We start from the raw sequence: 14,526 nt of genomic DNA, 5'->3' as shown, positions 1-14,526 counted from the left end.
ACGATTTATGTGGCCACATTAAACCTTCAGGCCATTCCCTCCCTCCCCACCCTCAAGTTCCATGAGGAGCTTGGGGTCGCCAGAGCTTCGTCTGTTAGTGAAACAGGATTCGCCGCGGATAGGTGAGGTTGACAATTGGGTTTGGAGAAGCTATATATTGCGCTGGCAACCTGAAGGGTTGCGCTACACAGCCCCTTGAGTCTGGTATTTTAGTCGTCTCTTACGACAGGCATATCTACCGCGGGTATATTCTGATCCCCTGACCCGCTGGGTCGCCTGGGTCGAGCTGTCTTATAAGGTCACATTCTCTCTCTAAATTTGCGGCCTCCGCCGGGATGTGAGCCCGAATTTTGGGAATTCTCCCGGTGGGAATGAAACGTGCCGAGGTGGATTCAATGACCTTGCGGAAAGCACGCTCCCCTTGGCGGGCATCTGTCGGGATAGGGAGGGCAGCAAAGAGGTTGTCTGTAAAAGATTTGTATTCGTCCCACTTTCCTTTTTTAAAGTTAACTCTTGTGAAACGGCTTTAAATTACGTAATATCGAGTTGGAAAGAAGAATTAATCAAAAGAAAAGTATACTTGCGGTTTTTATCGATTTAAAGAGAGCATTTGAAACTACAGACAGAAATATAATGATTAAAAAATTAGAAAAAATTGGAATTAGGGGCAACGACTTGCAATGGTTTCAAAGCTTTTAAGGTAACCGAAGACAAAAAACAGCCATTGAGTCGGTTGTCTCGGATGAGGTATTGACAGGAATTGGCACCGGTCCTATTTAACATATATATAAATGAAATATCTTCGGCGCTAAAACATAGTAAAATAAGGCTGTTTGCGGATGACGCATTGCTCGAAGTGAAATGGATATCATGCTAGCTAGGAGCAAAATGCAGGAAGACTTGAACTCCCTACACAGGTGGCTTTGTAATAATAAGCTTAAATAAAACCCATTTTATGGTCATATCCAGAGCAATGAGCAAGGAATCTTGTAATATCGAGCTAAAAATAATGAACTCAAACATTAACGAAGTTAAAACTTTCAAGTACTTAGGGGTTCAGATTGATAACAAATTAAAATTTAATGATCATATTGATTATATAGTTGCCAAAATAGGCAAGAAAATTGGTTTTTGGAAAAGGTAATGCAAATTTATCAGTAGAAAATACAAACTGAAATGTATAAATCCATCATAGAGCCGCATTTCATATATTGTCCCACAATATTCTTTATTGCCTATGAAACTCAGGTAGATAAGCTACAGGTTATGCAAAATAAAGCTGTGCGATTTATATTAAACATGAGGTATGATACTCCCATTAATAACATGATAGAGGCACTAAACTGGTTGAGTATAAAACAGCGCTTCCCAAGGCAGTCGGTTCTATGTACCGGAGCGACTCGGGATTTTTCCCGACGAAGGACTGTCATTTCAGTGTAACCCCATTTAATTTGTTGCGTCCCTCCCACAAATTGTCATCCTCCCAGCAGCTCCTTGCAGCAGGACTGCTCCATATTCTCTTACTCCGGGAAGGCATCGAATCCAATCCGGGTCCGTCTCCTGACCCCGGTCCTGAGAAATGGTTTTGCTGCATCTGCCGGAAAAGAATCTTTTTATGACGGTTCAGTGTGTCTCGTGTAAGGGATGGTTGTATCGGACAGGTTGTTATGGGCTTGATCCCAAAACCCGACGTCCACGTAACTTTTATAAATCTTTTGTGGCTCCTTGCTGTTCACGCCCAAGGGCGTCCCGTAGTCTACGCCTTACGCCCCCCCCCCCCCCCCCACTACCTTCCAGCAGCCCCGCTGCTCAGCAAGCCACAACAAGTACCCGCTGCTGCTCGCGCCCCACGGCACCAACAACTCAAACAGCTGATACCACACATAACTACTACCTTCGTAGTAGAGTCGGTAGCAATGCTGAGCATCAGCCCCTGCCCCCCCCCCCCCATCTTCCCCCCTCTTTTCCGGCAGCAATCGTGTAGGTCGGGGAAACAGACTCTTAGTCCCTACCTCCGTTTGCACCGTTTGCCAGCACAGAATATATGTTTGCGACATCCGCCCAATGCAGCTCCTGCCTTGGGTGGTGCAACTTTCCTAGATGTTCTGGTCTCCGCGACGGCAACCCCCCGACAGGTTTCATCGAGCCATGTTGCCAGGTCGCAAACCCAAATCATCCGGGTACCCCAATGCTTGCCCAAGGACGCCCAGTCCCAGGGCCACAACAGCAATTGCGTTCTGGCCTTCCACAACCCTGGCGTAGTCACCCGTCACTTACCCCCAGAGTGGCGGCGTCTCCCCTTATGCACTTCAGAATTCTGCAGTTAAACTGTAATGGACTAACTGGGAAGATTACGGGGGTAGTCGATTTCATGAAGCGGCACAACATCCGCATGCTGCGATTCAAGAGACTAAACTCACAGCAAGATCTGCATTGCAGACCTGCTCTGGGTATAATGTCCACAGGAAAGACCGCGAGAGCGGAAATGGAGGCGGCCTCGTGTTTATCATACACCACTATGTGCAATATTATATATTTGATCCTGGCATCGACCGCAGGGACAATGTCTTAGAACGTCAATGCATATCTGTCCGGTCAGCCGATGGAAACCTAGAAATCATCAACATCTCCATCCCTCCTGCCACCTGTTTCCCCAGTGGATACCGCCCTAATATCAGAGCTTTACTCACTGGCCACAATCGCATTATCTTAGGCGATATCAATGCCCATCACGATCTATGGCACTCAAACTTGCGGGCGGACAGTAGGGGTGAGAAGTTGGCGGATCAAATAGAAGAAACGACGTTCTGCACAATAAACGGAGACGCCCCCACACGTGTGGTATGAAGCTGTCACAGTTCGCCAGATATCTAAATCGTGAGCGCAGAACTCGTAAACTGCGTCAACTGGCAGCCGATGGTAACATTGGCATCCGACCCCCTGCCAATACTTATTTCGCTCGAGCGTACCGCCGACTTCATCGTCACCGAAAAACGCACTTTCATAAACTTCAAAAAAGGAAAGTGGGAAGAAAATATAAATATTTTACAGACAACCTCCTTGCTGCCCTCCCTATCCCGACTGATGCCCGCCGGGGAGCGTGCCTTCCGTAAGGTCATTGAATCCGCCTCGGCACGTTTCATTCCCGCCGGGAGAATTCCCGAAATCCGGCCCACTTCCCGGCGGAGCCCGCAAACTTAGCGAGAGAACGTGACCTCATAAGACAGCTTGATCCAGGCGACCCCCAAATAAGGGATATAAACCAACGCATCAGATTGCTTGTGAACGAACACAAGCGGGCGAAATGGGAGGAGCACCTAAGAGGTTGTAACCTCTCTACCGGTGTGGGTAAACTTTGGTCCACCGTAAAGTCCTTACCGAATCCCACTAAGCACAAAGACAAAGTTTCCATCGCCTTTGGCGACAAAGTGCTGTCGGATGCGAAAAAATGCGCGAGCGCTTTCTGCCGACAATATATAATGCATTATACGGTCGACAAAGACAGACGGAGGGCCAATAGACACGCACATATACACAAATTTAGCGCGTCACCATTGAGGACGCCATTGGTCGCGCTAAACCATCCACAGCAGTGGGCCCAGACGGCATAGCCATGCCGATGCTTAAAAGCCTAGGGAAAGAGGGTTTCAAATATTTAGCGCATGTCTTCAACCTGTCTCTTTCCACCTTGTCATACCCGAGAAATGGAAAATGGCCAAGGTGGTCCCGCTACTAAAGCCTGGGAAACCAGCTAACATAGGAGAGTCGTATCGTCCGATATCTCTCCTATCGCCAGTAGCAAAGACGCTTGAAGCCATTTTGCTCCCTTATTTCCAAGCAAATTTGCAGCTAGCCTCTCATCAGCATGGCTAAATACTATTAGCACCCAGACAAATTGAGGTTTAAATCAATACCCCCACCATAGAACAGTACTCAGAGCGCTAGACCTATCAAAAGCTTTTGATACCGTCAACCATGGCTCGTTACTGCAAGACCTGGAAGGGTCTACCCTTCCCCCATGTCTTAAAATGTGAACCCCAAATTATATGGGTGGTCGGCAGGCATCGGTGCAATTTAGAAACGAAACATCAAACCCAAGGGTGGTGTCCTATCCCCACTTTTGTTTAATTTCTACATATCTAAGCTACCTTCACCACCGGAAGGAGTCACAATCGTTTCCTACGCCGATGACTGCACAATAATGAACACAGGCCCAGGCCCAAAGATCGATGAGCTATGCAATAAAATAAACGGCTACCTCCCTGATCTCTCAGTTTGTTCGCCTCGCGAAACCTGGCATTATCACCGACTAAATCTTCCGCGACCTTATTTACAACATGGACGTCCCAAATGTCGACCATTTTGAACATCCACGTCGATGGCACTACGCTACCGACTATCCTACACCCCAAAATCTTGGGTGTGACGTTTGAACAGGATCTACATTTTGGTGAGCACGCAGCCGCAATTGTTCCAAGAATTCAGAGCCGTAACAAAATCCTCAAATCCCTCGCTGGCAGTACCTGGGGAAAAGATAAAGAAACGCGCATGACTATATACAAAGCAATTAGCCAGCCGATTACGTGCTAGGCGTCACCCATATGGTCGCCAAGCCTAAAAATTACCCACTGGAAGAAGCTAAAGGCATGCCAAAATACTGCTCTCAGAATTGCCACGGGCTGTCTTCTTATGTCCCCAGAACACCATCTGCATAATGAGGCGAGAATACTCCCCATCAGGGAGAGAAATGAGATGCTGACCAAACAGTTCCTGTTGAATACCCAGAAACCTGACGATCCCAACAGACATCTGATTGATGGACCAGCACCGCCTAGGGGCTTAAGGAGTCATCGCCGTAACCATTTTGAGGAAATACGGCACCTGAGAACCCAGCCGTATGAAGCGAAAAAACACAAGCAGGTCCTTGGTGAACTCCATAAACAGGCGTCGGACCTTTATGCCGGGAATTGCCCGGTGAATGCAGTACTCAAAGAAAAGTATCCAAAACTCTCGGCATACTCCCCAGGGAAACGCGTGTCACTCTTGCTCAACTTCGTTCTGGATACTGCAACAGGTTAAACTCTTACCTATCCAGAACCAACCCCGACATACAAAATGTATGCCCCGCTTGCAATGTGTCCCCACATGATACCAACCATCTCTTTAATTGTAATGTGGAACCAACGCCTCTAACACCCCTTTCCTTATGGTCCACCCCTGTTGAAACAGCAAGTTTCCTTGGACTCCCGTTAGACGATATTGATGACAATTTGTGATCGGTCGCGGCTGTTAGGTGGGGCGAAGCATTGCTACAACAACAACAAGAACAGTATAAAACAGCTTATATTCTACCGCAGTATGAAATTTGTATTTAATATCAAGCACGGTAAATTACCAACATACCTCAGCGAAAAACTTATATATATAAAAGATGCACATTCATACGTAATCAAAGAAAACAATAATTTTAGATTACCTCTTTTCAAAACAGAAGTGGACAAACAAAATATATTTTATAAGGGCCTGAAATATTTCAATGAACTTACTAATCACATAAAAAGTAGTAATAACTTCAATGCTTTAAAAAAAATTTATTGGAGCATTGTACAACCCTTCCAATAAGATAAAGTTTTTCTCCTTTTATTTTTTACATATCTCCGATACTGGAGCGCAAAAAGGGAATGGCAATATCGGAAGCAGCAAAATACAATGCATCCGGCCCTAAGGAAAAGAAAATCGGTCGCCACGTGTAACTCCAGTATTTTCAGCCGATATTTACTGTTGCTGATCGGAATCACTCGCATTCCGACAGCATTAATATAACAAACCTTATATAATGTGTAACGAAAATGACGAAAATAAGGCCAAACAAAAGTAGGAGCAGGGGGATTGGAAACACGTCCTTTCCAACCACCCATTATATGTTGAGCTGTGCTGATCGGAATCTTCATGCATTCCGACAGCGTGTTTACTAAACAAAGTTGAGGGGTGATTGGATACAAGTTATTTTCAATTTTCAACATCCAAAGACATGATTAGCTGTGTAGATCGGAGACTAATACATTCCGACAGATTAAAATACAGATATAATTGGCATCCGACCCCCTGCCAATACTTATTTCGCTCGAGCGTACCGCCGACTTCATCGTCACCGAAAAACGCACTTTCATAAACTTCAAAAAAGGAAAGTGGGAAGAAAATATAAATATTTTACAGACAACCTCCTTGCTGCCCTCCCTATCCCGACTGATGCCCGCCGGGGAGCGTGCCTTCCGTAAGGTCATTGAATCCGCCTCGGCACGTTTCATTCCCGCCGGGAGAATTCCCGAAATCCGGCCCACTTCCCGGCGGAGGCCGCAAACTTAGCGAGAGAACGTGACCTCATAAGACAGCTTGATCCAGGCGACCCCCAAATAAGGGATATAAACCAACGCATCAGATTGCTTGTGAACGAACACAAGCGGGCGAAATGAGGAGCACCTAAGAGGTTGTAACCTCTCTACCGGTGTGGGTAAACTTTGGTCCACCGTAAACTCCTTACCGAATCCCACTAAGCACAAAGACAAAGTTTCCATCGCCTTTGGCGACAAAGTGCTGTCGGATGCGAAAAAATGCGCGAGCGCTTTCTGCCGACAATATATAATGCATTATACGGTCGACAAAGACAGACGGAGGGCCAATAGACACGCACATATACACAAATTCAGCGCGTCACCATTGAGGACGCCGTTGGTCGCGCTAAACCATCCACAGCAGTGGGCCCAGACGGCATAGCCATGCCGATGCTTAAAAGCCTAGGGAAAGAGGGTTTCAAATATTTAGCGCATGTCTTCAACCTGTCTCTTTCCACCTTTGTCATACCCGAGAAATGGAAAATGGCCAAGGTGGTCCCGCTACTAAAGCCTGGGAAACCAGCTAACATAGGAGAGTCGTATCGTCCGATATCTCTCCTATCGCCAGTAGCAAAGACGCTTGAAGCCATTTTGCTCCCTTATTTCCAAGCAAATTTGCAGCTAGCCTCTCATCAGCATGGCTAAATACTATTAGCACCCAGACAAATTGAGGTTTAAATCAATACCCCCACCATAGAACAGTACTCAGAGCGCTAGACCTATCAAAAGCTTTTGATACCGTCAACCATGGCTCGTTACTGCAAGACCTGGAAGGGTCTACCCTTCCCCCATGTCTTAAAATGCGAACCCCAAATTATCTGGGTGGTCGGCAGGCATCGGTGCAATTTAGAAACGAAACATCAAACCCAAGGGTGGTGTCCTATCCCCACTTTTGTTTAATTTCTACATATCTAAGCTACCTTCACCACCGGAAGGAGTCACAATCGTTTCCTACGCCGATGACTGCACAATAATGAACACAGGCCCAGGCCCAAAGATCGATGAGCTATGCAATAAAATAAACGGCTACCTCCCTGATCTCTCAGTTTGTTCGCCTCGCGAAACCTGGCATTATCACCGACTAAATCTTCCGCGACCTTATTTACAACATGGACGTCCCAAATGTCGACCATTTTGAACATCCACGTCGATGGCACTACGCTACCGACTATCCTACACCCCAAAATCTTGGGTGTGACGTTTGATCAGGATCTACATTTTGGTGAGCACGCAGCCGCAATTGTTCCAAGAATTCAGAGCCGTAACAAAATCCTCAAATCCCTCGCTGGCAGTACCTGGGGAAAAGATAAAGAAACGCGCATGACTATATACAAAGCAATTAGCCAGCCGATTACGTGCTAGGCGTCACCCATATGGTCGCCAAGCCTAAAAATTACCCACTGGAAGAAGCTAAAGGCATGCCAAAATACTGCTCTCAGAATTGCCACGGGCTGTCTTCTTATGTCCCCAGAACACCATCTGCATAATGAGGCGAGAATACTCCCCATCAGGGAGAGAAATGAGATGCTGACCAAACAGTTCCTGTTGAATACCCAGAAACCTGACGATCCCAACAGACATCTGATTGATGGACCAGCACCGCCTAGGGGCTTAAGGAGTCATCGCCGTAACCATTTTGAGGAAATACGGCACCTGAGAACCCAGCCGTATGAAGCGAAAAAACACAAGCAGGTCCTTGGTGAACTCCATAAACAGGCGTCGGACCTTTATGCCGGGAATTGCCCGGTGAATCCAGTACTCAAAGAAAAGTATCCAAAACTCTCGGAAGAGGAACGCATACTCCCCAGGGAAACGCGTGTCACTCTTGCTCAACTTCGTTCTGATACTGCAACAGGTTAAACTCTTACCTATCCAGAACCAACCCCGACATACAAAATGTATGCCCCGCTTGCAATGTGTCCCCACATGATACCAACCATCTCTTTAATTGTAATGTGGAACCAACGCCTCTAACACCCCTTTCCTTATGGTCCACCCCTGTTGAAACAGCAAGTTTCCTTGGACTCCCGTTAGACGATATTGATGACAATTTGTGATCGGTCGCGGCTGTTAGGTGGGGCGAAGCATTGCTACAACAACAACAAGAACAGTATAAAACAGCTTATATTCTACCACAGTATGAAATTTGTATTTAATATCAAGCACGGTAAATTACCAACATACCTCAGCGAAAAACTTATATATATAAAAGATGCACATTCATACGTAATCAAAGAAAACAATAATTTTAGATTACCTCTTTTCAAAACAGAAGTGGACAAGCAAAATATATTTTATAAGGGCCTGAAATATTTCAATGAACTTACTAATCACATAAAAAGTAGTAATAACTTCAATGCTTTAAAAAAAATTTATTGGAGCATTGTACAACCCTTCCAATAAGATAAAGTTTTTCTCCTTTTATTTTTTACATATCTCCGATACTGGAGCGCAAAAAGGGAATGGCAATATCGGAAGCAGCAAAATACAATGCATCCGGCCCTAAGGAAAAGAAAATCGGTCGCCACGTGTAACTCCAGTATTTTCAGCCGATATTTACTGTTGCTGATCGGAATCACTCGCATTCCGACAGCATTAATATAACAAACCTTATATAATGTGTAACGAAAATGCCGAAAATAAGGCCAAACAAAAGTAGGAGCAGGGGGATTGGAAACACGTCCTTTCCAACCACCCATTATATGTTGAGCTGTGCTGATCGGAATCTTCATGCATTCCGACAGCGTGTTTACTAAACAAAGTTGAGGGGTGATTGGATACAAGTTATTTTCAATTTTCAACATCCAAAGACATGATTAGCTGTGTAGATCGGAGACTAATACATTCCGACAGATTAAAATACAGATATAATTGACTCGTCCGTTCGTCACGCTAGTAAATATGCTGATCGGAATAACATGGCAATCCAACAGCATATTCAATAGAAATAAATGATTATAACAATGAATTGTTGTACTTAGTAGTTTAAGTTTTAGGCCTCAACAGCCGTAATAACAAATAAATTAAATTAAACTGCAGTATTCTAAAGTGCAACGGGAAGACGTCGCTGAGACCAGAATATCTTAGTTAAAGGCACCGCCCAAAGCAATAACTGCTTGTTGTTGTTGTAGCGATAAGGACACTCTGCGAAGGCCTTGGGGAGTGTAATCAATGTTAACGATCCTTTGCCGGATGCTGATCCAGTACGTTAAGGTAACAAGCACCATAGAGGTACTAGCCCGAACAAATCCGGGAACGATTTGGTATGACCACATGAGACCTTCTAAGCCATCCCGCCCTCCCTGGCCCCTAGATCCATCAGTTCTGGGTCGCCACAGCCTCGGCTGTCACTGAAACAGGATTCGCCACGGGTAGGTGAGGTTGCGAATTGTGTTTGAGAAGCTATATGTTGCGCTGGTAACCCCTTGAGATTGTTGCGGCGCAAACCCCCTTGAGTCAATTTGGTTTTTTGGTCGCGGGATGTTCTAAGCCCCCCCAACCCGCTGGTGGGGAGGGCTTGGGCCGCGATTTAAAAAAAAAAAACCGATGCCAATGTAACAACGGCTACGCCATCCACAATATTTCTGCGTAAAGCACCCTTTTTACGTAGGCTGCTTTTGGTCGCACTTCAAAAAAATAGCATTGAAATGGTCCGAGACGCGTTTTGATCCCAGGACGACGTATCCCAAAGCGGAGATTCAAAATTTTATTTCTGCCAAAAGATATTTCTAAAAAACCGAAAAATGGCCCGGAGCGCTCTGAAACCGGGGGTGGGATCCATAGTATTTATTTTTGGACGAGTTTCAGCAGTTGTGAGCTAAAGTAAACAACCCATAAAAAATTACCCTGGGTGGGTCCGGTGGGTTTGGAGACCAAAACTATATCCGCAAAAAACACTTATGTTCAAAATTTTTTGTGTGGGTACATTACAACATTATTCTAGAGATTACTACGCATCTTTTGACACCTCGATATTTTTTGACGCGTATTAGCAGTCGACCCCTCAACTAGACTATTACCATTTTTTCAGTTGAAGTTGGCGATTTTCATGTGGTTGTTGTTGTGTACCTACCCACAAAAAAAAAATTGTGCATCACCGGTGGCCGGTAGCCACGGTTATACCACACACCCGGGTAATAATGCAGTTTACGGTACCCACCGAAATTTGGGCCAAAATTTTCGAGTGAGGTATCAAAAGACGCGTATTCACATCTAGATCAAGAATCCGAAAGCGGAAGTTAACTTTTTTTACCCGTTCAAAAGATATTAACGAAAAACCGAAAAAAGACCCGCGGGACCCTCCGAAACCCGGGGTGGAATCCATAGTATTTTTACACAGAACACCTTTCTCCGTTAGCGGCCTTCGGCCGCGCATATAAAAAATAACCCTGGGCTACATCATGCCAAGCCGGGTGTGGGTAATAGTCTAGTTGAGAGGTCGACTGCTAATACGCTACCAAAAATATCAAGTGAGGTGTCAAAAGACGCGTATTAATCTCGAGAACAATAATCCGAAGGCGGAAAAGAAAAATTTTATTTCTGTCCGGAGATTTTGCAGTTGAAGTTGGCGATTTCCATGTGGTTGTTGTTGTGTTTGTAACCACAAAAAAAATTGTGCATCACCACACACCCGGACTTGGCATGGCGTAGCCAAGGGATATTTTTTATAAGCGCGGCCCAAGGCCGCCAACGCAGAAAGGTGTTCTGCGCAAAAATACTATGGATCCCACCCCCGGTTTCGGAAGAACCTGCGGGTCTTTTTTGGTTTTACGTTAATATCTTTTCAACGGGTAAAAAAGTTAACTTCCGCTTTCGGATTCTTGATCTAGATGTGAATACGCGTCTTTTGATACCTCACTCAAAATTTTGGCCCAAATTTCTGTGGGTACCGGTTTCGGAAGAACCTGCGGATCTTTTTTCGGTTTTTCGTTAATATCTTTTAAACGGTTAAAAAACGTTAACTTCCGCTTTCGGATTCTTGATCTAGATGTGAATACGCGTTTTTTGATACCTCACTCAAAAAAAAGGACCAATTTTAGGGTGGGACCCTAAACTGCACAATACCCAACATTAATAATCCAACCATTAATTTCACTTACACCTTCATAGCTTTTGGTTTCAACTCCCTTTTTTGTAACTAGGTGAACTTCCTGATCAACCCCTCTTTGGTCTGGAAATATATTTAAAAGGTTAACTAATTATTGCGGCATGTTTGGGAGCTTACGTGGCGGAACTTTAGAGGTGAAGCAAATTTCATAAGTATCATACACTTCAGACATAAATGTAAATTTTCCTTTAGTCAGCTTTTCACCTCTTGACAATATGTGTCCTTTGGTATCACGAACCTATAAATTATCCATGATTAATGAATCGAATTACTATGTATGTACACTTACGACATAGTCAATAAATTGTCCAGGTATGCTCGATACTTCATAGTCTCCTTTTATTAACTGATTTGGTTGAATATCTTCCTTCAAACATTTCTCAGAATTCGGCTTTATATTAAACATAACAGCTGTGGCAGAATAAATTATAATATAGAAAATTATTACTTTTACCACCACCATGTTGAAATGTTCGAATTCAAACGAGACACGTACAATAGAGCCGGATTCTGATTCGATTTTGATTCAATCGATATTTTCTTACGAGTGAACAATCGGTTCAGAATCGCTCGATCTTTTTAGGTTTGTGAGGTTTTGATGATTGTGTACCATGGCTGAACGATACAAGGTGGCAGCATGGGGATATACCTATAAACATACACCCCTATTACGAACTCATACGATACACGATAAACGCTTGCAATCTGTTGTACCGTATTGTAACGAATTTGCTGCAAATCCTCTTATTTGCAATCCTCTGCTAAGTTCGAATCACTAAACTGTTGAATAAATAACTCCAATATTGAATAATGGAAAAATGGCCTTTATTAAAGTACTTCACAATAACACTTATACTTTGCTACTCGCTGGCTTAATAACCAAACTGATTGATAACTCAAATGAAACTCTACTATTGGCCGCCAGATCGCGTGCTTAATCAAACTGATTGATAGCTCAACTCAAACTGAATTACAGCGCCTCTACATCTGTCGCCTTTTATACTCTTTGGTTTCCTCGTTCGCATTTTTCTAGAATCTACCGCTGCTCGTATTCGTACATGGTACATATCCCTGCAAAAACGCTCCACGTCATTTGACCGTCATTGTGCGGCACCCCCTTATTAAATTTTGGTCATGTTTGTTCAGGCGTCGGTAACTTTTTTTACACTTTTTTCCCATTTCGTACCTATTTATGTGATTGTGCATTCCGCTCCCACTTATAGGATGTGAGAATAGCACTGCTCTGCTCACACACGTCACAATGCGCGTCAAAAGGCGGTCAAATTTTCGGTTTTTTCCTCTACATTTTCGAGTCATTTGACAATCAATTTTACTGCGGTTTTACCGTTTATATAACCGCCATATAACTTGAATTTTAGCAGCCGATTTACTTTACCTGTAGCAGCCACGAGAATAAAATATGAACCAAAAAAAATTTTATTTTCAATATTTATTTTTAATTATAATAACCAAACATAACATATAATATAAACATTTATTTAAAACATATCATTAGATTTAGTCAATTTTTGCCAAATAAAGAATATATGAGGCGCCTAGATGCAAAACGAGATATTTAAAAATTTTTAAAATAATATTTAAATTGCGGCAATATTGCATCGCCTAGCAACATTCTAAAAAACCGTATTGAAAATTCATAACAATTTACAAAACTTCAGCTTTTTTGTGATTTCTAAGTTTTACATATCATGGATTCATCTGGTTTTGCATCTTGGAGCCTCATATATTCATGAAATTGCAACTTAAATTAATACATTTAATATAAAACGGAAGTAAGTACTTTAATAATAACATAAAAATATATTAATTGCTTTGAGCTATATTGCTGCTGCAGCTAACTTTACATTTGGACAATTCAGAAGTGTGTTATATTCATGTATAATTTGAGTTGTTTACATGGTTTCGAATACAAAATTTGATTATTTGAATCAATTTAAGTCTACAACTTAAAGCTAAGTAGAAATTCAGATTAGATTTACTCTTGTTTTCAAATCAAGAATAATATTCAAAGGTGTCGTGGAATCCGATTGCTGTCGTAATTGAATTTGAAAGTAATAAAGTAAAATATGAATTGAAAAATGTAGGACTAGTAATTGAGTCAGACTTATTATTGTTCTAAATCTAATCATTCAAGCAATAATTCTGAAACCCTAGCAGGAGTATTGATTGGTTTCAAATCTAATTCCAACAGCAATCGTATCACGACATACCTTATTATATATGTACATGAAATTGTAACTTAAATTAATACAGTTGATAAAAAAGAAAAGTAAGAATTTTAATAATAAATAAACTCGCCTTATTGGTTTTTATATTCCAATTGAAATCTTTTCCAAGCGAACAGAAAATAATTTTAAGCTTCAGAAAAAACTCAAATTATTTAAATAATCTACAACTTAAAGCTTAGTAGAAATACAGATTAGGTTTACTCTTTTTTCAGATCAAGAATATTCAAAGGTGTCGTGGAATCCGATTGCTGTCGTACTTGATGAACTTAAAAATGTACGACTTGTAATTAAGTCAGACTTATTATTGTTCTAAATCTAATTATTCAAGCAATAATTCTGCAACCCTTAGCAGGAGTATTGATTGGTTTCAAATCTAATTCCGACAGCAATCGTATCACATCCCTTATTATATATGTACGTGATATTGCAACTTAAATTAATACTGTTGATATAAAGAAAAGTAAATACTTTAATAATAAATAAACTCTCTTAATTGGTTTTTGTTTTCCATTTAAAATCTTTTCCTGAGCAAGCACATCGCTAACCTGTGTTGGCAAAAGATATGATTATACTGTCTTCGATAGATAGTCGGACGAGCCGCTACTCGGCGAAGTAGAGATGACCGTTGTGTCTGTGGCAGCTGTTACAACAGCAGTTTCTAACTTTACACCATCCGTACAGTGTGATGAATGCTTCACTGCCTTTTCCAATTGCTTGGCGTCAGCAATTTTTGCTGTTTGTAAAGCTTTAGCTGTAATGCAAATATATAGATGGGTTA

At 42.6% G+C, this 14,526-nt stretch overlaps 1 protein-coding gene and 1 long non-coding RNA gene across 2 annotated transcripts in view; both read right to left on the bottom strand.

The window, feature by feature from the left end:
* The window catches only part of bai (Transmembrane emp24 domain-containing protein bai), an 80,210-nt gene extending 68,187 nt beyond the window's left edge, over positions 1–12,023 (bottom strand). The window contains exons 1-3 of the mRNA XM_067760000.1: positions 11,789–12,023; positions 11,617–11,737; positions 11,492–11,562 (exon numbers count right to left, since the gene is read on the bottom strand). Of these exons, the coding sequence (XP_067616101.1) occupies positions 11,492–11,562; positions 11,617–11,737; positions 11,789–11,962 (366 nt within the window). The 5' untranslated portion in view covers positions 11,963–12,023. The remainder of the gene's footprint in view (positions 1–11,491; positions 11,563–11,616; positions 11,738–11,788) is intronic.
* A 1,997-nt stretch (positions 12,024–14,020) lies between these two features.
* Positions 14,021–14,526, bottom strand: part of LOC137236912 (uncharacterized) — a 429,807-nt gene continuing 429,301 nt past the window's right edge. The window contains exon 3 of the long non-coding RNA XR_010948705.1: positions 14,021–14,499. This is a non-coding gene — a long non-coding RNA (uncharacterized lncRNA). The remainder of the gene's footprint in view (positions 14,500–14,526) is intronic.

This window comes from Eurosta solidaginis, chromosome 1, assembly GCF_040869045.1.
Source record: "Eurosta solidaginis isolate ZX-2024a chromosome 1, ASM4086904v1, whole genome shotgun sequence".
Lineage (NCBI taxonomy): Eukaryota > Metazoa > Arthropoda > Insecta > Diptera > Tephritidae > Eurosta > Eurosta solidaginis.
This window is presented reverse-complemented; position numbering and strand designations above follow the sequence as displayed.